The 24,576-nt window shown below is 41.3% G+C and overlaps 2 protein-coding genes across 2 annotated transcripts in view; one reads left to right on the top strand and one right to left on the bottom strand.

Moving 5' to 3' along the window:
- The window catches only part of pigk (phosphatidylinositol glycan anchor biosynthesis, class K), a 37,007-nt gene extending 21,416 nt beyond the window's left edge, over positions 1-15,591 (bottom strand). The window contains exons 1-9 of the mRNA XM_030075066.1: positions 15,454-15,591; positions 14,904-14,957; positions 14,650-14,741; positions 13,917-14,052; positions 12,734-12,845; positions 9,855-9,951; positions 8,632-8,749; positions 5,040-5,150; positions 2,387-2,559 (exon numbers count right to left, since the gene is read on the bottom strand). Coding sequence (XP_029930926.1) covers positions 2,387-2,559; positions 5,040-5,150; positions 8,632-8,749; positions 9,855-9,951; positions 12,734-12,845; positions 13,917-14,052; positions 14,650-14,741; positions 14,904-14,957; positions 15,454-15,519 — 959 coding nt within the window. The 5' untranslated portion in view covers positions 15,520-15,591. The remainder of the gene's footprint in view (positions 1-2,386; positions 2,560-5,039; positions 5,151-8,631; positions 8,750-9,854; positions 9,952-12,733; positions 12,846-13,916; positions 14,053-14,649; positions 14,742-14,903; positions 14,958-15,453) is intronic.
- Positions 15,592-18,854: 3,263 nt separating this feature from the next.
- The window catches only part of ak5 (adenylate kinase 5), an 89,379-nt gene continuing 83,657 nt past the window's right edge, over positions 18,855-24,576 (top strand). The window contains exons 1-3 of the mRNA XM_030075176.1: positions 18,855-19,193; positions 20,584-20,770; positions 23,485-23,652. Coding sequence (XP_029931036.1) covers positions 19,134-19,193; positions 20,584-20,770; positions 23,485-23,652 — 415 coding nt within the window. The 5' untranslated portion in view covers positions 18,855-19,133. The remainder of the gene's footprint in view (positions 19,194-20,583; positions 20,771-23,484; positions 23,653-24,576) is intronic.

Here is a 24,576-nt window from a genome sequence, read left to right as displayed (position 1 = left end):
CATCAGCAAACTGTGCCCCATTAAACATCAAATGAATCAGGGGATTGCCCGTTTCTTACATCAGAATCGGAGATAAAATGTCTCTCTTTAGGACTGAATTAGGACAACAGCCAGCTCAGTTACACTGGTGACGTCGTTCTGTGTTGTGTGGAGGCTGGGCAGACCTAATGTGGTGGCCCTAATCAATAATAAAGTAATAGAGGAAGTTGTGTGTAATGACTAACTAGCCCCAGGCCAGCACAGCAAACTGAGCAGCCGATAACTGAAATCAGTATGGCAATTACCTCTAATTACTAATTAGCAGCAACCACATTAGATTCTCTGACTATAACCGCCCAGTGGTTCAATTAAAAGCCTGCTTAATGGAATTAATAGAAGTGAGGGGAGCGAAATCGTGAATAAAGTTTTAATTTCCATCGCATCTGTTTGTAGAGAACAGCAATCTATTCCGAACCCAAGGCCTAACGAGTCAATGTATGGCTCACTGTTTGCATTTTGGTACATTAGCTGTGCATTTCCTAAAAGTCCCACTGATTGTCCTTATTAAGGGATTAGTGTGTTTGGGATCAAGCTAATATGAATAAGCAAACAATATTTAGCCGACCACAGAGGACGGAGAGCAGATGATGTGGAAGGACCTGGACAGCTCTATACAGCCATCTAGTGGCCAACTCCATTCATCACATCCTGTAAGGACTGGCCTGATTCAACAGATTGTCTGGATCTCTGATCCCCTTTAAGGGTGTATGCTGCCCACTTCACCTCAGGGTAGCGCTAAACATGTTCTATTTGATATAAGGCTGCTCACTTACTGCCACTGTTTGGCACTTAGTGCCACTGTTAAGATGTGGGCTGTATCAATTATCACCTGAGAGGAGCAGGAGGAAATAATCAAGTTTCATTGATACTATGAAACACTATAGTATCTGCCAGCACTGATTATAATTATATGCAGCTGTAAATCATCCTGTTGGTCAAGCCTGTCTTTACAATCAGGTACCATCTACAGGGATATAAGAGACACAGTGACCTCTAGAGCGTTGTCTACTCTCCCACAACCAGGCCACTCAACACATCATTAGTGGAAGAATCAATATCATTAATGAGGGATGTTCTAAACTGGCACCAAAGCCTGGTTACTTTGGGAGCTAAACATCAAAGAATTTGGCCCACAGCACTAGGATGAGATCAGCCACTGTTTTTACATCCAGACTGATCTAAATTTAACTAATTTAACTAACAATGCAGCAGCTCTGCCATAAATTCTACCCTTTAAGAAAGTTTATGATGTTTAGTTTTTGGTGACATGGTGGAGAATGTGTAAATTTAATTCTATGTTTATTATCGAGGTCGTAGATTGCAGAGGTCTTGTACTGAGGGCTGTACCACGAAGCAAGTTCAACAAAGCCGGCCTTTCTCTGTGTGAGCTGGCTCAACAAAACCTAAAGCCTCAAGTAGAGAGAGCTAGTATCACGCTGGTGGTTATCAACTGGCTTTGTGAAACCCGGGTTTCATCTGAGCTCTGTGCACGTTCACAGTGAAAAGGGGCATTTGGAGCATCATTTGACTCTTCTTCTGCACAAAATGGACTGATCGTGTGCTGCCTGCTTCACTCAGGAGGAACAAACTGTCATTATGGAGAGCTATGAGGAGTATAAAAAATATATATATTACTGTGGCTGCAAATAAAGCCAGAGAAGAGTGTTGGCAGAAAACTGAATTATCTTCCAGTTTATTTCTATTAATTAAACATTACACTCAAGAATTTCATTTAGGATTCACACTATCCTACAACAAAGGATACATGTAAATCACTGCAGTTTTTCAGTATCAAGTGAAATCAATTTTATTGATATAATATTAGGCCTATGTGAGATAAATTTTGATTTTTAACTGGTGTTTTATTAGATGTGGTACCAGCAGCATCAAACCAACCTGGCAGCAAATAAGGACCCAGCATAAAAAAAATCATTCAAAGTGCTGTGTAGTTGCTATGCCTTATTTTTGTATTTTGTGGATTATATTCAGTGTAAAATCTGAAGGGTTAACAGACATATTACCTGTAGAAAACAGGCGGAAAAAAGCCAATTTTAAGCCGAAACTTTGAACATAACCTGGTCCAGAGCAGGTTATGCTTGCAGCATAAGTTACCATGGTGATGAAGACGGGTCAAAAGAAAGCTGCCTTCATGACAGGGCAAACTCTGGCTTTAGACTCAACATACCTCGCTAACTCATTAATCTTGCTTCGCAGTAGAGCCCTCTGGACTGTTACATTGAGAGGTGTTTTTTGTCCTCCCTATTTATATACATGAGGGGGACAGAATAGTAGAAACACCTCTCAATAAAATGCAATGACAGACAATGAATAAGTGACACCAGCTTACTTATCCTCCACTTGTTCTACGGGGCTGGTCAAGTTGATAGTTTCCATAGTGATCTCCACTTTGCGGACGCTGCCAAAGAAGTCTGTGATGAGGACACTACCCGGGTCCCTCAGGAACAGGTCGGTGCGGTGGCCCGGAGTGGACACACACTGACTCTTGGGACACACTTTGAACTGGAAAACACACAAACAACACAGAGCCTGTGAGGAACACACAGCTTGGCTTGGTACTGACTGTTTTGTCATTAGTGGCCTTCTGTTGTTAAATGGACAGGGCACTAATACTGCCAAGGCTTCACTCCAGGTCGGGACACAAAACAAAAAAAAGATGTGCTGTATGCTCTTATGGTACCCTAAGGCTCTTTAGATAAAAGCATAAATGACGTGTATGCCATTAGTCTCAAAACTTACACAGCAGCTACTGATGTGCTGCCAGGATATGATGATAGGGTCACAGCCAGTGGTGAACAGTTTGAAAAATAAAACTTAAGTGTCTGTTTGCATGGATATTTGTTCTGCATTTCATGCCAAAACAAAAACTTACAAAACAATCAGACACATAGACTTCTCATGTTGTAGAAATATGACAGTACAATACTTTACAACACAAAACCACTCCTCTGTGACCTTGTAAACATACTCATATCCATATTGCTATATTTCCTTCTTACACATAAACTGTAAAGCTGTGAGTTGAGTTGTATCACTTGTTAATCAATTCACTGATTGCCAACAGCATCAAGCAGGGCTGGAGCTGCAGTGGGAGGTGTTAAAAGTGGAAATCTATGTGGAGAGAAGGTTACTACTTGAAATGACAACCGAAATGTCCTGGGCAACGTGTGGTGCCGATCACACGCATGGAACTTGACATTTGTACATGTGTTCTTCGATGACAAATCTATCTGTGGCTGGGTGTTACCACTCGGTGGGCTAATCCTCTTAAGTGTATGATTCATCAGTGTGTTGTCTGACCAAGCTCTACAGGAAAAAAAAGAAAAAATCATTAAACTAAGTGCAAACGTTATCTGCATCAGCCAAACGGTGCTTGCAAAAGACTGGGGACGGTTTTGGTGGAGGATCTGGTGAGGCAATTTTTATTTCATCAAAGTGCAAGACTCTGCAGCCTGCATGGCAAAAAAAAACCTTTTTGCTCCAACACGGAAAATCCTTATTGATCTGTAATGCCATAAAACAGCCCAAAACAAAGAGCACATCTTCAAAAAAAAACCTGAGTAGGAACACACGCATTAGTCAGAGCACACTGATCAGAGAGCTTGGACCAAGCACTTACCCTGCAAAAAATGACCACCACAGCAAGTCATTTAGTCTCAGATTCAGTGTTAAGATCTTCTTCTTCCATAAACAAGTCAGAAAAAATCTGCCTTTAGGATTGGATAATCCCAATTGTTTCCAATGCTTATCAACACAATGTCCAATGCAGAATTTTCTTGAATCAAGTGCCATCTTCTTGATACAAGTGGGACGGTCTGCCTTATTCTGCCTTGTTTCAACATATTTCTATTTATTCCCAGTAAAATTCCTCAAACAAGTGAAACTGCCTGTAAACAAGTGGGATTATCCCATGCCATTGGCACATTTCTTTCATTTGTTTGAAGAAAAATAAGATCTTAAAACCTAATAAGACAAAACACGGTTTTGTAGACCTGGTGTAGAGGACGGGTCAACCCACTGCACCCGGTCTGTCTCTCAAGTAGTGTGAAAGATGAAAGGGTGGGGAAGCTGCCAAGCCTGATACTCTGGCCTGGAGCAGCACAAACTCACCCTCCCCACCCCCCGTCTTGTGCCAAAGGCCAACAACCTTAGCACAATATTAACCAGTCTGTTTGAAATGCTAAGGTCCTGCAAGGACGCTGTGTGACTGAGGCAGATAGTCCCGCTGCTTTCATCTGGCTTTTAGGACCAGTAACTTTATAACAGCAGAAAAAGGAGGTGAAGAGAAATGTGGCCTCACTATTTCAGGTGCTTCAAGCCCCAACCCTTTTAACAAGGAACTGAGTCACTCTGCCACAGGCTGTGTCCATTAAGCTACAAAAAAGTACCCCACATGAATACTGCTTGTATTCACACCCTCACTCCTGAGAAGCAAATAAAAAGGACAGAATCAAGCCCCCAAACCAAGGACCGGAGTGAAATTGTCAGAAAAAGTACAAAGTATTGAGAGTCTAAACTTGAAAAAAGACTTCAACTAGAGTAATATATACGATACTAGCAAAAATGTATCTTGTATATATTTTCATGGGAGGTGTGTAACCTTTTTATGTCAGAAAAAGGAAAATAATCACAAATAAATAAAATATTTAAAAAAGGTAGAATTAAGTCTGAGTGAACACTTTAACAATAACATAAAATATAGTGGGACTCTTCACACAAACATAGAGGAAATACAAATATACACTCATATACACATTTGTGCTTATGCAGAATACACATTTATGTGGAGCTGCATGAATACACACCCAGATACACACACAAACACAGCTCAATCTGCACCTGGCCAGAGTTCACACACATCCATACATTTATTTGTGTGTATACAGAGCTGACCTTTTAACATTTGTAGTGTACGGGAGAGGACATGCACATGAACACAGAGGTACACACACACACACACACACTCTATCTCTCTCTCTCACCAGGTCATTCATGTTGGTGGTGCTGGCGGGGTGGATGTCTTCCAGGAACTCGAGCAGGTAGAAGGTGTAGCGGTCCATCAGGTGGACTCCTATAGCCAGATCAGGCTGGTGCTGTGGAGTGACATGGAAAAAAATCTAAAATCAATGTGTTCTTTTTATAGCAGATATCATGGGAGTCAATACTCAGGTAGAAAGTCAATACGTTTGTGGTCTTCAAAAGGCCTTCTCCATGCACCTTGGAAGTAGGTGAAGTTGTGCCAGAAAGCCCTACTCTGCTTCTACAGGAGAATGTCAATACCAAAGTTTTGAAAAAAAAAATAGCAATATTAGTGTTTTTAAAATGGGCACTATTGACAAAACTTTATCGCTCACTCTGTAACTCAGGGTTGTTATTTTTAAACTGTAAATCAAAATGAGCGCACATAATAATACCACTGTATTTATTGTTTCAGTAGGACATTTCATACATTTCCTTTTATTTGAAATTAGCATTTCGAGCTGCTTTGTTGTCTAATTGAAGGCTCAACGTCGATGTGGCACTGTGCTCTCATTCTAATGTCACCTGCATGTTATAAAATTTCTGTTTATGTGTTAATGGCCATATACAGTTTTGAAATAAAGTAGGGCGCTGAATGGCATTTTTGTTTTTGTTATGATACCAAATCGGTGACAAAATTTGTGTTATTTAACTGGTGCTGAAATCAGCTACCGAATTTCTGGATACCCCTGGTTTTTAATCAACACTTCCACTGCAGCAACAGGTAGCAGAGGTGCTTGGGTGCCGTTTTTAATATTGGCTTCATGTCCTTCCCCTGTTAGAACCAGGACTCTAATGGATGAAAATGTATTTCATGTGGATAATTATAACATGGAAACAGCAAACATGTTGTCCTCTGCAAATGATCCAGCCCCCCTTTGGGACAATCAGCTACAAATATGTCACTTTGTCTTGATGTGTGGAGCGCCCCCCATGGTCCAATGACTGCAGTTTCTAAACCAGCCAGATGATACTGAGGCGCACAATGGAGACATGCCTCATTAACCTCAGTTCCATTAAAATCCAATTAGTGATGTCTGAGATACTGTGTGTGATGGATAGAAAAACAAATAAACAGAGAAACAAACAAATTAATAGACGAGGGAGCGATCTAAGGTCACCAATAAAATAAAAACACTAATGCTCAACATTATGACGGCACCTGTTTTTGCAGTGTAGGGGTAAAGAGGATAGTGTGTGGCGGCAACGGGGTGGCACAGTGAGCAGAGAGGACATCCTTTCCCCCAAGGGACCTGGGCTCTTATTACTAAAGCACGCTGTGATTTTAAATTTGTCATACTTACTAGTCACAGCCAGTTTTTTTTGCTGACACCACGTCTGGATGAAAACAAAAGAGACACTGTTCCTAAGCCTAACAGAAAACGGTAGGCAATGATATCAAGTGACAAGTATTTTGACAACCTGTCTTCAGATTATGTCTCTTTTGCCCTGCCAGTAATTGGTGAGATTGTGTAATGACAAGCGACACGGGTGCCAGTCTGTAATACGGGGACAGGAAACAGATGTCAAAAACATGTATTGTCTCTGCTGAACTGTCAGTCATGTGGCGGCCAGTGGATATCTGTGCAAGAACTGTCACAAACCTGGCTTCAGTTTCTCCCAGACTATAACCGTGACTCACATCGGTTAACACCTGCACAAAGATGTGCAGTCATTTAAAGGAAAATTTCACTGCAAAATTAAAACCCAGTCATTATCTATTCATCCCCATTTCGGTCGTAACTCTACAGAAGTTAGCCTAGTCCCAGTTCTTCCTATCAGATGTCATGTAAACCACTGAAGTTAATGGGGCATTCTTGTTATAGCTCCAAGAAAAACAAAAAAAATACCCATAAAATATCCATTGGATTTCTCCAAACAGCTTGTGCAGTGTAATCCAAGTGTGTTTTTGTCTGTTTGTTTTATGATCAAAACTAATGCACAGCACTCATGCAGTAATTAAAATCATCTAGGATAACACAGTTTTGAATTTTCAGAACTAATTCCCAATATGGTCCAATTTAAAAGACAAGGATAAGAAAATGTTTCACAGGCTGGCCAACAAACAACAAAACATCAAAGAAATAATTATTTTTAAAAAATGTATTGAAAGTCCAAAAGAAATGTATTTCCCTCTCTATTATTTCGTTCTGGTGGACGATTGTCACAGGCACTGCGAGTATTGTCAGTGCAGGACAATATAGGAGATAAGAAGGTAATTAATGGACTTTTAGATCCACAGTGCAATCATTTGGCTATGATTGATGCTATGCACGCTTGATGCTGTGAAAAAAATCTGAATTACTCTGCAAAAACTGTTTGGAGAAAAATCAGTGGGCATTTTATGCTTCGTTTTGGAGCAGTGAAAAGATGCTTTCATTCCAAAATCTAAATTCTGTCATTATCTACTCACCCTCATTTCAGTCTAAACTGACACAAGCTGTTTCATCTCAGTCTTCTTCCAAGCTACTGAAGTTAATGAGGCCATCTTTTTATAGCTCTAATAAAAAACACATATAAACTGTCCATTGCATTTCTCCAAATAGCTGGTGCAGAATAATGCAAGTGTTTTGTTTTACCTCATAATCTAATAAATTTTCTCTCTATACGTTTTGGCAGCTTGCTACTAAATATGTGACAAAAGTATTGCCTCCAGTATATAGTGAAAAAATAACGAGGTGCATTTGGGACCTGCAGTCTCATCATTTGGCTATAAAACACATGAACTTGTGTTTGGACAGATTCAACAAATGTTTTATGGGTTTTTTTTTTTAACTGTGCAAACATGGCCCCCTCAACTTCAATAGCCTGGGAAAAGGTTGAGATGGAAACATGGCAGCTAACTTGATGTGGGTTTGGGGGTCCTGTAAAACTCATTTCATAATAGAAATAAAATGCATTTCACAGGGTCTGAAACTAACTTTTTGTTGGACCAGGCCCTGTGGCTAGTGGCTGGAAAAAAGTACCAGACACTTGGATATCTTACCAGAAAGTATTTTTTTTTTTTTACAACACAATATGAAAATGACAGTCTGACCAATTGGGAACCGCAAGAGCATGCCTTGTAAAACATTTTGACACTTATTTTAAAACCAAAATGATTTCACAAAGCAATCAAATGAACAAAAAACAGTAATTGCAACATTTTGTCAGGGCTACCAAAGTTAGATCTCAGTCAATCAGTTACTAAAAGTTACCAAAGTTCTTACCAGGTGTCTTCCTCTACTCGTTTTAATCCTCATAATGTGTCACTGCATTGTTTTGTATAGCTGACTAAGGGAATTTTTGCCAATAATTTTCATAAAAATACATAAGGTAACATTAGGGTTCCGCTCAATACTGCTCTAAAAGGTGCTTGGACATGATCTACACGCATATGACATGTGGTCTGGTGCTTGTTTCAGATCCTGGGCTGAGATCCAGGTGAGAAGAAAACAACAGGACTTTCTTAGCTCTTCCTTTAAATATACATGAACACCACAGTGAGGCTTTAGACCACACACCAAAAGGATTTATTTTATTCTAGGTGAGCGCATGTGAAGCCGTCAAACTCACCGACAAGGAGTCCTCCCCAACCTGACTGCTGGCCAGGGCCATGAGGTTCGGGGAGTAGAACCTCTCGTACATGGAGGCGCCCTGGCACGTGTCGATGATGAACAGCAGCTCGTTGTACCTGGGTGCACAGAAACACACACACAGACACACACGCCCAGGATCAGATGCATTGTCAGACACGATGGCTGAGATAACATACAGCTGACATAACACAGATCCATTTGTTTCATTGAGACACATCATAACACAGAGCCCTCTACCCATCCTTCACACTGCAGTTGCTATGGTGACCAAGAAAAACCAACTGCTCCATTCAGTTACCTCCAACACGCCCACACACACACACATTTCCTCCCTTCCCTTCCTCCCTCTCCCTACTAAAGGGAGATTTCTCTGCGACTTCCTCCCCCAGTTTATCCAAACATCAGAAGGCTCCTGTGTCCAGTTCACTGAATCGAAGAGGACTTTAAAAAGACCTTAATGAAGAGAGGTGGTAAAATCTCCAAGGCAGCCATAATTTGTCACTTCAAGTCTGCAATTATCGCATCAGCGTCAAGCCTGGCATCATCGGGCTTTAATCTGGTGGCCGAGGGCCTGACTGCAGCCCCGACACACTCTGCTGATGGACCTGAAGGACAACAGGGGCGCTGCAAGCAGAGGGTGATTCTAGCCTGTTTAGACTGCCACCATTCATGAATTAACCATCGCAGCACCTTGAAAAGTTAACACGTCCTCATTCATAAACAGTCCATTAAACACAGTGGCTTTCATCCTCGGGCATTTTAGCTCCTTTTACTCTCTTTTTTTTTTGTTTTATAATGAGTTCAGTGTTTTTTTATGGGTTTTAGTTCATTTTAACCTTTTTAAATATCTTTTGTGTTTTAATATGCTTTTTAAAATTGTAAATCACTTTGTAACTGTGTTTTGAGCGGTGCTATTAATTCCCTTAAGCACTGTGCATTGCAAAAGAGTTGCCCGTACATGCAAACACACACACACCATTCTAATAAATATGCTCCTGCCGATCACGCAGCATTACTTTGCTCGTGTCCATACACTGTTTTAATTATTTCATTATTCATTTTATGTCATTATACATATGAATACTGCCGTGCTGCACAGCTAATTGCCCCACAGCGAAGACAAAACATCAAATAAACTAGCAGAGGGAAACCACAGCACCACATTCATCTTTGGCAAAACTATGTTGTATTATTGTTTACCTTCTTTTCTGCCACATTTGCTCAAAAGCGTCGGCCAGCTCCACATTGCTTATCTCCTCAGAGTCCTGGAACTTCAGAAAGCCGTTCCCACCGTGGCCTGCACATAAATCAAACCAACACACACAATAAACAGATTCATGTGTTTATGCTTCTTATGCATCCCCCAGTGTCCTTTCTTTAGCTATCCGTGTTAAACCAATGCAACTAGGCAGGGTTTTACCAGAATCATGGTTTCAGGTGTGGTGCTCATTTGCTAAATTTGAAACATAATTAACTTGCGTCAATCAGCTCTCTCAGAAACACACAACAGCATTTTCTTCCCATTAACATCCATGAGAAAACGATGTCAGGCTCAGCTGCAATGTAAAGAGAAGTTCCCAGATTTAGGCTCTGATATCCAGAGTCCTGAGAATATGGTGCGGCCTTATTTTTTCAGCCTTTGACATTCACACAGCAGCAGAACAAGCCCAGCGCTGGAAATCTTTAAGTTATGAGGATGATTAAAGGAAAGAATTAAAAGGCTTAGAAGACTTTAACACATTAAAAATCAGCTTTGGTGATGTACGCTGAAGTCATTCTGGACCCATGTTGTTGTTTCGTGCAATATTTTTTCTCATTCCTATAAATAACTAGCCAAATGACAACATGATGCCACACTGACATGTTTCTAGCTCAGCTGCATGAAGATTAATACCAGGGAGAGGGAGAGGTTGAAAATACAACACACTTTTTTGTTCTATTGTCCATTATATTACAACCTTAGATATAGGCTTTTCTTTTCTGCAGGTGATTTATTTTATATGACTGATGAACGCACATTTCAGCACCTCCTCACAGACAAAGTGCTTCATATAGCTCAGACTGTGTGTTAAATGCAACAGTGTACGAGGACGCTTTATGTTTTAAAGTGTTGAAGGCACAGTCTGTACTTCAGTTATATTTTTAGAGCTGTGATGTCTGAGGAGCAGGCTTGTGTTCATACTTGGCTTGGACATTGTTTGACATGGATGAGGGTGTATTAAATTTGTTCTTTCACTCTCAGTATATTATTGCTCTTGTCTGTTATGTTTTGTAGTGTCTTGTAAGCTCATGCAGGCTGGTCACTTGTTGGTAAATTACTCACTTACAAGATATTTTCACAGCTATCAAAAAAAAAAACCCAAAAAAAACAGTCTACCTCTGGTTTTGCTGTCATGCTCTCCATAGGAAAGAGCAACGGACCACTTTGTACTGACGTTCAAGAACCATATGGGGAGCAATCCATTATAGAAGAGAGAGCGATACCAATTTGTCCACTGACAGAAGCCTCAACGTGCTGCATTCAAAGGAAAAACTCATTTATATTCTGTGTCAAAGTGCCTCTACAGCCAGACCATCAGTGTCTGCGGCTTCTGCGTACTGCATAGCTGCCAGAGCTTATTTGCACCAAAAAAATTTAACTACATGTCAGCTGATGTAAAACCACAAGAAGTGAGATTAGTCTGCTAGACTGATTCATGTTTCATATGTGTTCTGTGGTTATTTTCCACTGATATTAAAAAAAAAAAAAAAAAAAAAAAAAATTGGAGCCGGACAAAGTGAGATAAGCTCAAAGCTATCTCAGAGTTAGCAAATATGTTCTTTTTTACAAGATATGCAGGCTGCCAAATGGCATTTAAGACTAACTGAACCACAACCCAGAGTCTGTGAAGCCTGACCTCTAGTGGTGAAAATCAGGGTGCCTGGCCTCTGGTGGCAGGTGACGTCACCACCCACAGAGTACATTAAGGGTTTGGCTTTGAGGTTTAGTTAATCTTTTAATTCACAGTGAGAATTGTCATAAAAACATTAGTTTGGATTAATTTCCATTCAACCTTTTGTTTAATTTCTTGGTATGGAAACTTTAAAGGGCAAAAAAAAAATCGTTTGTTCAACATTGTTTAAGTAGCCAGCGAAATAACTGGCACACCGCAGCTTTCTTTAAAAAATATCAAGTTTTGCGGAAGACACAGTCGATTCTGACCAGCCATTTTTGGAAGAATTCGTTCCTCTCACCTCTGGGCCAGGGTAAGAAAAAATAGCTTTACATTTTCTTTTGTTCAAAATGCAATGAACACACTTAATTTGCACTAGATCTTGTCTGCATTGCTTAGCAGCAGCGGTGTGTTATGGCTACCATTCCAGTGGTTAGTAACTTTCAAACAAATAGTCTTTGGTTGTTTGCTGTAACTGTTGTAATTAATGGGCCATGTTTTCTTGTATGCAGCTTCAGTCTCTTTGCGCTCCACAGCAAATCAAATTTCCCCTCGAGGGGCACTGAAGATGAACTGAACTGAACTGAACCAAAACAAAGTGTCTGAGAGTGGACTCTTTGTTTCAGAGTCAGCTATGTAACCATAAGTGCTTCAAGTCTTATCTCTACTTCATTAGCGTGAAATTAAGAAACACTTGACATGGCTGTCTAGTGTGTCAGTGGCCTACACAGTAATGTACCGATGCAGAACTAGAATAATACTTTCCCTGCTGTAGACGGTTCAACAAATCAACCAGTCTTATGTCGTGCAAGTCTCACCTTTTCTCAACTAGAAAAACTTGTGTTCTTACGATGCTACTGATCTCTCAACCCACGCGTACAAACCACAGCTGAATCCAAAAGCGGACACGCATTCTCTGGAAGCTGGATGTTCAAAGTCTTTCTATTCTGGGAAATTTAGGGAAATCAATAACTGCAGTAGTGTAGTAGTGTAGTAGCGTAGACGAGGCAGGTTGAGGGAAACGAGGAACACCAAAAAAGTAAATTACAACACTTCATCGGAGTATAATTCCTGTACCACAATGAGGATCACAGCCTGATGTTATATGACAGGGTTGGAGTATCCTGGGTGGATTTTTTTAAGTACCGGTCAGGTATATGAGGATGTTGCTGCGGTCGTCAGAGAGGAGGCGTTTGGAGCGCGGGGTGCTGGGCGGGAGCCTGCCGGTCAGAACACGCAGGAAGTTCTCCACCGTCACCTGAAACACACACAGGACACTAAATGGCACTTGTTTCATAACCCAGCATGGACTGAGGAGTCACAAATCACAAGATTTCGCTCTTCTAATTCAATGAGAGTCGCTTTTTTTTTTTTTTTTTTTTTTTTTTAATTAAACAGTGAGCAGTTTGACACTGGAGGTTAATATTGTCAGACAAACATTATTTCACCAGTCAAGATAATTCTGCCAATCACACTGATAAACAGATATTTGAAAACATTTTATTTTAGTACAATAGCAGTGCTGTTAGCATAAGGTCAGAGAAAAACACCTTTTGTCCTGCTCTACTTATCTTTTAATTAAACTTAAATTACTCTTTGTCTAACTGGGCTTTCTCTTTTGCCCTCTTCATCTTTATTAGCTTCTCTAGCACATCATAACAGTGTGATGGAAAATATGGATTCACACTCCTGCATGTACTCTTATTTATATAAAGCAGGGTAAATAATCAAAACAAACCGTGATAGAGAGCGGATAAGGCAGCGGGGCTCTACCTTAGCCCACAACAAACAAATCACTTGGATGTTCCTCTATTTTAAGATGCATATGATATCAAGTCATTTCCTGTTAAACAGGGAGCGTAAACAATGGACAATCCGCATCAGAGGACAGAAACCACACTCCCGCCTCTGCTACACCTCTGCAGGCTGCACTGCAAAACATGTCCAACCTAATCAGTAATCTAATTCAGAAAAGTCTTCAAATCTTATTTCTCTTTAAAAAAAAAAAATGCCAATGAGTTGAGATATCGTCCCTTATTTCCAATGCAAGTGAAGTTGCTTCAAGAATTTTCTTTTCTTTGAAAATAGAAGGGTAATCTGCCTTTTGTAAGCTTGTGTCAAGATAGTGGCCCTCTTGGACCCCCTTGGAAACGAGATGGTTCATCTCAAGGGGCTATCCATCAATAAATTTCAAATAGTGACAAAGATTTGAAGAGACTAGTGAAACTGTATTGAAAACTGTACAGAAAATGAGCATAAGGCATGTTTGTAAGACTTGCAATGACCGACATTTTTGTGCAATCATATGTTTAACCATGTGTGCGCCCACCTCGTATCCACGGTAGTCCACCTCCACATCGTCGCCGTACACATTCAGCTCCATGTTCTTGTGGCTGAAGACTGTGGCAGGTTTGGGGTTTCTGTGGTTACAGGCCATATCGTCTGCCAGCATGAGAACTATGTGGCTGGGAACGCAGAACAGGACAGGGGATTCAGCATTATGCAATATTTCACAACTGAGTATTCGCTCAAAATAAGTGAATGAAGTCCTGCCAATTCCAAGGATGAACCATTTCACTGTGAATCTTATTACTGTCGGGGTGAAAAAGTCTCTGAGACAGCATGGGACACCAAAACTCTCAACTTAACTCGAGAATAATGCTATTCTTTTAGGATTAACCATGACCATCCACTGCACCTGTTCAATTCATGCTCAAATCCGTTTTAATTAAACGAATGAGCGCATAAAATGTACTGTTTTTACTATACTACAGGTTTTAAAGAGTGTTTAGGAACCTCCTCCATATTTGATTAATAGCTGATAGTTGAGAAAGACTAATTTCAGCTACCTGGACAGTAGAAGTCATAATTACTACAATTTTACATTAAACATGTGATTCTATATCTCTTAATGTCACAAATCAAGCTCAAAAACAGAGAGGAGTTTGCCCCGTGATGGACTGGTGACCTATCAAGGGACTTTCTCTGCCCACTGCATGCTGGGATAAATGGGTGTGAGATGTAAATCAAATGCATAAATTGATCAATATTATTCAAGATACCTGTCTGGGATGCCCAGTCTCTTCACACTTCTGTAGACGGACAGAGTATTGGCCACATGCCGGTAGTTGAACCAGAACCTGGATGTGCACACCTGGCAAACACAGGAGGGACGAGGGAGAAGCCAGTCAGCGAGCCGCAAAACACCCACCATGCTTCAGGTAAATGGCAAAACCTTCAGCCGCCTTGCCACCGTGAACGAAAGGGACTGAGACGTGCATGTGCTACGTCTCATTTATGGACACTCAACACTCACCAGCACTGCCCAGTTGTTCGTATGGCCGCTACCGAAGAACTGTCCTGCTTTATCCTGAGGGACACAGGTGCAAGGAGAGAGATAAAGTCATGTATTTCAACCAGTTTCACCTGTGTAACATTTACTGTTGTAGGGCTGGGCAACGTATCAATACTATACACTTTCATATTGCCTGGGATGTTGTCATTTCTTAGTTTTAAAGGCTTCATAACAGTTACGGGACGCAAATTTCTCAACTTATTAGACTGTTGTAGTTGTTTTATTATATGTATATACCTGTTTAATCATCATATTCAACTCACTAATGATTGTTTGTCAAAAAAAACTTTCTTGTGTAAACATTCGGTGAACGCAACCCTCACAATATCGTCATTAAAGTATGTGATATCTGATTTTCCTTCTATTCAGCATCACCAAGCAAATCAATACATGACAGCTAGCTTCATGATAGCACAGGCAGCTAACATGAGAGCGATACCGCGGAGAAAACAAAGCATAAAACACAGACGCCCGTGGCATAAACACGTATATGGTAATAATCTGCACTGACCTCGATGCCGATGCTGCTCACTAGTACGTAAGTGGAGATTAAACTTAATAAAGTGAGCGTTTTCATTGTGCAGCGCCGTTAGCCGAGCACAACCAGGAAGCGAAGCGAACAGGAAGCTCCGTCAACTGACGACCGAGCGCTTCCTGGTGACACGCGTTTCAAAATAAAAGCTCTTGCGAGAGCGCTGTGGGATGGGATCAGTCGCTGTCAGAGGAACAAACAGAGCTTAATAAAGGCCAGACTGCAAGCTGTTGTAGCTGGCAAATCATCTGTATTAAAATATGTGATGGATTAAGACATATCCCTAGATGGGATTTTGAAGACGCAAGCAATTACAGATTCTTCTTACGAGCTCTCCTATTGTTGTGTTTGACCCTAACTTTTATTTTTTTTAATCACTGACACTCATTGATATGATCTTATAACCCTTACCCAAAGGTTTATTTGTTTTAAAATAAATAAATAAATAAATAAACACATGCCCAAGAACTTTTACAACAAATAAATAAATATTACTAACTTTATCCCAGTAGATCATTGCTGGTGCAGACTGCAGGCATAAAGGAATATTAGTTTGATAGACATGACTGGAACAATGCAGTAAGGGCTTTACACGGGCAAATACAGCAACAGCCAGTGTAACAGCAAATTTATATGAATTCTTCTTGTCTCACTTTGGTGAAAATGGGGCCAAGTACTGATGGCTTACTTTGGTCACTTTACGTATATGTACATTCAACATTTTATTATTGTTTCTATAACTGTACTGTTTTCATTGAGGCAGAATGGCACACTGTTTGGTCCCAGCTGCACAGCAGACATGGTGAGTGTCCAGCGGTGCATTTGACAGGTGAAGTATGATGTAGCTGTAGTAAAAAGGAAGACTTAAATGACATGGTATTAAATAACATATGAAACACAGACTTATTTCAGCAATTTAGGCAATTTGCATTGCCTAAAAATCTGACATCACAGCAGCAAGAGATTTCAACAGGATTACTGCATCTTTTTCCAGCAAGTTGGTCATATGAACACTTTGACCTTTGCTGATGCATGGAAAATGTGGGCGCTCTCGCTTTGGTGTTGATGCTATTTTTTTCAAAGGCATCAAATCATGCCTTGTTTAATTGCATTTGAGTTGGAACTGTGGTAGCAGCATTTCTACATGGCCTCTGCTCTGCTTAGATGTTAACAGCCTGTCCGGGGATTTGAAGCAACAACCAATCAGATTCTTTAACCTTAAAGGGCAAATAAACACTAAAACACAATTCACCGAAAATATTATTCCAGTCAACTAAGTCAGTTTATGCAGACAACTGGCATTAAAAAAGGCCCAGTACTGGTTTCCACATAATGTTATGAAGTGACTCTATGTAGCAATGCTGCATAGACACACAGTAGGAAATTTACTATGTTTATGTATTGAATGGGTAATTGAGATATTATGTGTAATTGGGTTTTATTTCAGTGTGCTACCAATTCTCAAGCTCCAAGGTCACTCAGGCACCACCATGCTATCTATGAAATTTGTGTCCTATAATCTTGTTTTCCACTAGTTTTGACTTGTTCCTGGTAATAAGAATGGATTAATTTATGACTTATAATTACCACTGAAGAGGTAGATTTACCTCTTACCTTTTTTCCCCCTATTATAAAGTCTTTTGGCATTTACGTGTAGCATTTCTGGGCACATTCATGTCTTTGGGGACACTTACTGGATGACTGGATCTCTGTTCATCATGTGGAAACTCATTTTGAGGCATTAAATGCAGGTCAGCTCTCTCTGTGTGCAGTTCTAAAGCAGCATCACTGTGTACTCCAGTGGCCTGACATGGCTGGTCCAGACAGAGACAGAGACAGAGAAAAAAAAACAGGATGACAGCTGATGATTAGTCTATGACAAATTGTCCTCCAACTATGACAACTTTGCCTTCCCACTAATTGATCAGGGCATTTCTAATAACAAGCGACGTGGATATCAGTCTTTAATAGGGGGACAGGAGGCAGATGTCACACACATGTCATGTTATTGCTGGACTTTTAGTGCCGGGAAGCCCTGTGGACATCTGACTGGTGAGGTGAAGCCATGAAAAATGAAATCACAGTGATGGGAGGTTTGATAAGATCCCTTCATGCCATTGTAATGTAACATGACAGTGCAGCAGTTGAAGGATTGTGCTACATCTGGAATTGCGGCATCAAAATCAGTTTGGTCACACCACAGGGTGCCTTTAAATAGAACGCATTTGCCTATAGGTCTGCCAGCCGTTTAATCCTCCTGCGCCTTCTGCCTCCACCGCTCTGTGACTTGTGGCATCAGTCACTTTGCCACCAGTGAACACATCATAGCAACGCTGCTCTAAAAACACATCACATTAGGAAATGAAAGTGTAATGCAAAGGGCTTGGTCAAAGCAGTTCCCAGCTGCATAAACCTAATCACCATTCCATTTCAAATCCATAAATTAGCATCTAAACTTGGTCTGTTTTGCTCACAGCAGTGAGTGCAGTGACCGCCTACTGGTCATGCATCACTGTTATTCTGCCAGATGAAATGATGGCCATGATGCTATGGCACTGACAGCTCAGCTAATGTGGCTCTGTGATGGCCTTCAAGGAGCGCACATAGGCGGCACATCCAGTCGTCAAGAGGATTAGTGACCTAAGGATAAAATCCAAAGGCACATACAGGGAAATAGAATTGGCTTTTAGATGGACACGCAAATCCTGGATTTCCCTAACCAGCCTTGACCTTGTGATCTGTGTGGTCAAAGTAAACTTTTGTTGCTATGTTTAAATCTCCACAAACACTAGAACTTCATAAAGGTTAACCAACTCACTGACCTGGGGCCAAACAGCTGCATCAAGTTACCATATAAACTCGAATCTGTGATGCTTTAAATCTAAGATAGTGCCATGAGGTGTCCTTGATCCATAAAGTGTATAGATATGATACATTTCCTTTCAGTCAGGAATGAGGTGCACAATAAACTGAGCTGTATTTGCACAATAATTTAGACACCTCAAGGCATTTTACTGTAGGAAACATTAATGTTATTATTATCAAATGATTAAATGTACACTGTTTGTCATAAAAATGAGGGGTGCCACAGGTTGCATAAGGGCTAAAAGCACACCTTTTCTGTGTTTGTAAATGAGGACAATCAGAAATTAATTGCTCTTTAAAGACAAAGTTTCTGTTTTTATCATCGACTGCACATTATAATTTTTTTACTCATCTTTTTATTTACCACTCCATCACTGCTGATTGTGTACATATTCAAAACCCGCAGGCGAGGTTTCCCCCGCAGGTCGCCCCTGTCTTCAAACTCCCAGGCTGACACGAGTGAGGCGGTGCGTCTTTTGGCACAGCGCGCAACCTGGCGGTGCCAACGTCAAGGCACGCCACATGGTCCGTGTTGGAGGCGGCGGGCTGTAGGAGGGAGGACGGGACAAGCCGCACATCGCCGAGCACGGTGGCACGGTGCTACTGCCTGCAGGAATCCAGCTGTAAAAGTCCAGCCGAGGGAGAGAAAAAAATGCGCTGAGGGCTGGTCAGCATATCGGGGATTTTTCTGGAACTCAGTTCTTACCAGAGACCAGATCCAGTCCAGTACTGAGGCTGCCGCCGCTGAGGAAGACGCTCCGGACAAGTTGTGATTTCAGAAGAGATCCGAGGAGATGAATACCAACGATGCCAAGGAGTATCTCGCCAGACGGGAGATACCTCAACTGTTTGAGGTGAGATGATGTGCGCTTTTGTGGGAAAAGAAGCAGGTGGGCAGATATCAACAGTGTGTGATTTGGCGGAAAGATTCATTTCAGTCAACAATGTAAAATGCATGACAGAGTCGCGGGTACAGACTTAGCTCCGGTGTTTGATGCGGCCGTCACGGGTGACAGCGGAGTGTGAACGCTAAAGGCGGTTTGATCCCACCTCTGAAGATACACTGAGAAAATATGCCTTTGACAAACTGCTAATTGCAACGCTAAATCGCCGTTTAACAGTAGGGGAACATTAAGACTAGGTCATGATGTGGGTATCAAAACAAATAACAGTCAAACCCATGCACAACCTATATTCATTTGAATTGACATGGAATAGTGTCTTTCTTCTGAAATGGTTGACAAGAAGCCAAAGGATCACAAGACATTCCTTTATCACCCTCAAACACTATAAAGGCAACCCATAACTATCATTAATTGAGTTTTAAATACACTTTAAGTTCTTATTATAGTAAAATTATATTCCAATAAACTAACTTTTGGAACAAAAGTCTCTATGGAGGTATAAAACTATTACAGTGATAACATATGAGGTAATAAGGTGTGATAAGATCATCATTGAGTGTCATAGACAAGCTTTAAGTCCTTACAGTGATATTGTAGTCATTACTCATGTGGGTAAGTGAATGGGCCTATCCACTTAATTAGACCTCAGTCCTAAGTGCAGTGCAATCAATGTATGCAAGCAGTCACTGTTTGCTTATTAGTTTACAGTCAGTTTGAATTACTGTGAGAAATTAAGTGACAGCATCATCATAACTGCAGTGTAATTGCAGTTCTTGTAGTTGCCCCTCAAATAAAACAGGCCAATTCATTATCCGTCTATTAGATAAGCATGTTGGAATGTATAGCGTTGGGGAGGGCAGTGTATTATTTGGCTCCTAGGCTGTAGGTGTTGCCTCTGATGAGGGTGGGTTTGAAGTTGGAAGGACGTCTGAAATCCCAGAGGAGGGCATTGTTTAAAAAACATTCAGGGTCAGGGGACAAATGTCACACAAACATACACTTGACTTCTCTTCTGGCATGCAGCGAGTTCTCACATTTATCAAAGCCACTGGTTTTCCCTCTCTACAACACAGGTCAGCGGGGTTCTGTATTTATTTGCCGGCCTGCCTGTAATTTCATGGGCTTCTGACTGAATGCGATGTTTTTGTTCTCCGGTGGTGCCCAGCCAAGCCAAGGACACCGGATGAGCACTTCATAGCCTCAGCTCGTTACAGCAGGGCGTTCTTCACTGCCACATCGCCACAGAACAGTCAATCATAACAAAGATGTAGTGATGCCCTGCCAAACATCCCCCTCCCTCTCTCCGTGCGTTCCTCATGCCCTGCTCCATTGTTTCCAGAGCCTGCTGACAGGTTTGATGTACTACCGGCCTGACGACCCTATTGACTACTTGGAGGGCTGTCTGAAGAAAGTGAGGGAGCTGGGAGGGACCGACAAGGTGAGGTGGGATACATTCGTGGGCCAGGAGAAGAAGTCCCTGCCCCCACTCAACGGGGGCCAGTCACGCAGGTCCCTCTTCAGAAACGGTGAGCGGTGAGAGCTGCATGGGAACGTGAAATGTGTCTGGTTTTGTACCTTGCCTTGCCTGTCCTGGCACTGTGGCCTGGCTTTTTCCCATTATGACTTGTGTACAGTTTGTTTCAGTGTGGGCATGCAGGAAGCTAATGGCTGGGAAGGAACCCTGACATGTTTCCCATTTTCAAAGGATGTCGGCAGCATTACATCTGCATGTGTCGCCCTTTCAAAATCACAACCAAACCTGTTCAGTTCATATACAATACTGATATTGGAGTATTGTAGAGTATTGTATTGTAGTAAAAAAAAAAAAAAAAAAAAAACAGGTTATAAAATGCTTTGCAGAGAAATAAAATGCTAAAAGACACAATATAAATAGTTAAAACAAATAAAACAGTACATAAACAGTTACAGAGAAATATTGCATAAGAATAAAAGGAACATCACTCAAAAAGTTACAGAGGAAGATGACATGATAAAAGACATAGCAAACAAGTGAAATAAATGAAACCGTAAGCAGCTACACAAATCAATAAAACAACAGTCAGACAATCATTCAAAGGTGGAGCGATGCCAGGAAAAATATTTTCTTCTGTCCTCCCCCTGATTATATTTTTACCCACAGAGATCCCTGTTGTCGTGCTGCTCTAAGAAGTAGCAGTAGGTTAAGACTTTTAATCAGATAGGAGGCTTTTTGTCCTGCTCGTATGCAAAGCGCAGCTGTGGGTTTCGCTAATAACACAGAGAGCGAGGGCTCAAAGGGTGCGAGGAGTGTTACATCACTCCTGTTGCCATGCAACACAAAGTTTGACATCTACCAAGCTATCCAATTAGTTATCTACTGTAGCTAATCTGAAGGAACGCAAGGGGTAAAATTGTTGAAAATGAAACTGGACATAAGAAATTTAGTCCATTCAGAAACAGAGTATGTGGATACAAGATGTCGAGTTTTATCATTTATTCTTGATGTAATGCTAAAGTTGACAGATGTTTAGCTTGGGGCTGCCAAGAAAGAACCCCCAAACACACCATGTTCAAAACACAAGGCTCATACTGTAGTTTTGAGGAGATGCACGCGTGTTGTTGCCAAATCATGTTCAGGAGGCAAATCGTGTTCAGGAAAAAAGCTCTGATGTAATCACGGTCTAAAACCCACCTGTGCTGCCTTTACTGACCTGTGGATTTGTTGGCAGTCTGTTAGTGTAAAGTGAAAGATGGATGAATGTGCTTGGTTAATAATTTATCGGACATGCTCTAGGGATAACAAAAGGCTCTCCACTGAGTGGTTATCAGCGCCAGCTACGGTTTGAGGGAGTTGGCAGGTCTGACCGGCGGGGAAGTACCATGGATGCAAAGCACATCTCCAACCTTATGTAGAATTTGCAAAGCAAAGCAAAGCTGCTCTTGACCATGGCTTGCACGTGGCGGTGTAATTACTTATTTGCATTGTTTTATAAGTTGTTTTTTCATGCTCAGTCGTGTAGTTTGTTTGATGATGCACGTGAGAATAGAACAGAATGTCCCCAAGTATTTTAAGCTTAAAGGCACATTACACTCACACCACTCAACTTTAAACAGAACCTGAAGAGACAATATTTTGACCTGACACTCCTGCATGACCGCAGAACAGTATGAAGACGTTTGAAGGCAGATGCTGTGTTTCCGATTGTTAAAGTTAAGATTCTTCCCCCTTGATGTGTGTAAACTTTGCCAGCTGCAATATTTAGCTACTGGCAGCTGCCGCTTAATCAGGGATAGAGATTTCTTTGCCCGGCAATTCCCCTCTTGGCTGACAGCTGAAGTTCAAATCTGCCATGTTTCATCATGGTAGCTGGAAGGGAACGCTGCCTGTATGTGCGCTCTCACTTCCTAAATTGTTCCCCTCGAATGTGTTAGAAATGTTATAAGGGCACAGTTAACCCCGTAGATGCTGGTGAAACAGACATCAGCTGTATCTTCCAACCCCGTAAACTAACCATTCTCCTCTTTACTGTTTCTCAAAATTATAGGTGTAGAATAGCACCGCTGTTCTCCTCAAATTGCTAAAAATATCAGATTCTATCTCTGGTAAATACACTGTATAAGCCTGCTAAAATAGTATAATCAGAGCTACCGTCAGCAGGGGAAGCGGTATAATTAATAAAACAGTGTAGAGAGAGTACATTGGTTGTACATTTTTGTCACTTTATAGCAGTTCTGCTCCGCTGCAATTGCTTACAGTTATAATGATGATCCCTGGTAAATGTGTTATCGGGGTTAAAGCGGTGCAAAACTGCAATCATCAGAGACATAATTACATTATAGCCAGGAAATATGACCAAAGTGAACGGAGTGGTTTCCTCTCTCTTTTTAGTCCCCGCTCATTTTCATCTCCAGTTTAATGTGTTATGACTGTGAGAGCGGTGTGATTGAGGAGTTTTGTGGCGAAATGGAATCGACACCACTTGAAATATACACCTACTCTTGTAAAACGATTGATGGCACGGAATTGGAGCATATCATGGCACTAGTTAGCCGATAAAATGATAACACATAAAAGACAAAATGACAAGATTCTCTATAACAACGAATGACTGGGGTTGTGATTTCTTTTCCCCCCCAAAAAATGAATATGCAGCATTTAGCACTCTTCATCGATACCGTAGACAAAAGAGAAAAATTGGCTCTAATTCATGCCTTTGTGTTTGTGTTTCTGTGTGTGTGTGTGTGTGTTTGTGTGTTGCAGTGTTGCCCGACAGTCCCAATTTTCCCTACAGAAGATACGATCGCCTCCCTCCCATCAGCCAGTTCTCCATCGAGAGCGACTCGGACCTGTCAGAGACCGCAGAGCTCATAGAGGAGTATGAGGTGTTTGATCCATCCAGACCACGACCCAAAGTCATCCTCGTCATAGGTAAAGGACCAAGTGTGTGTGTGTGTGTGTGTGTGTGTGTGTGTGTGTGTGTGTGTGTGTGCACCTCAAGTCCTCTCCTTGTGCTGTAGCAGGAAGTGCTACGCCGCAAGAATGAGGAAACCTCAAGGCACACAGTTGTGTATTTACTGTACCGTTTCATCATCTGATTTTTTTTGGGGGGGGTGGATTTTGAAGCATGCTTCAGGTTTAGTGATGAGTCATGCTTTCCATAAGATAAGAGCCTTTTGTGTCAAAACATGCAGGACATCCGCTGAATGCAGGCCACAGCAAACAAGAGCTGCAACCAGTGACTTGTTCTGATGAGAGCAGAGGCAGGCAAAAATATATCAGGTCAAGATAGCAAACAAAAATACAAAGTGGATGTTTAGATTTGCTTCACTGATAGGCTAAAAATACACGGCATGGATGGGAACATGATTGGGGAGACGAGTGTGTCCACCACTTGTGTGTTTTTTCCTTGTTATTTTCAATGTAGGCCCCATTCTTTCTGTGTATCAGCAGAAGTTATCTTGTCGCATGTCAGTCAGCGTTAAATATCAGCCTCTTCTGATCTGATTTCCTTGATGGGCCTGCATTAAACTGCCAAATAAATTCATTAATCTTATAAATGTAGCACAGCAGCTGTATAATGTGAATAATGGGCACTGGCTGAAAAGGGCTAAATATAAACCTTCTTGAAAATAGTTTATTTAGAGTTCCTCTGAAGTATAAAGAACTCTAGGGAAAGTGCTCGAAAACGTTCCCACAGGTTCGTAGGTTTTAAAGAAAAAGAAAGTGCGACAGTGTGTTCCACTGATGTGTTCTTGTGATGCTCACACCGTCTATAGTGTGAATGATAGGTAGTTGTCCTCGCCGCACAAAGCCGGTTTCCCGTCGCGTCTTTGTGAGCACATTGTGCCCCAT

This window comes from Myripristis murdjan, chromosome 17 (assembly GCF_902150065.1).
Source record: "Myripristis murdjan chromosome 17, fMyrMur1.1, whole genome shotgun sequence".
NCBI lineage: Eukaryota > Metazoa > Chordata > Actinopteri > Holocentriformes > Holocentridae > Myripristis > Myripristis murdjan.
Note: the sequence above shows the minus strand (reverse complement) of the source record. Positions and strands in the feature narration are given on the sequence as shown.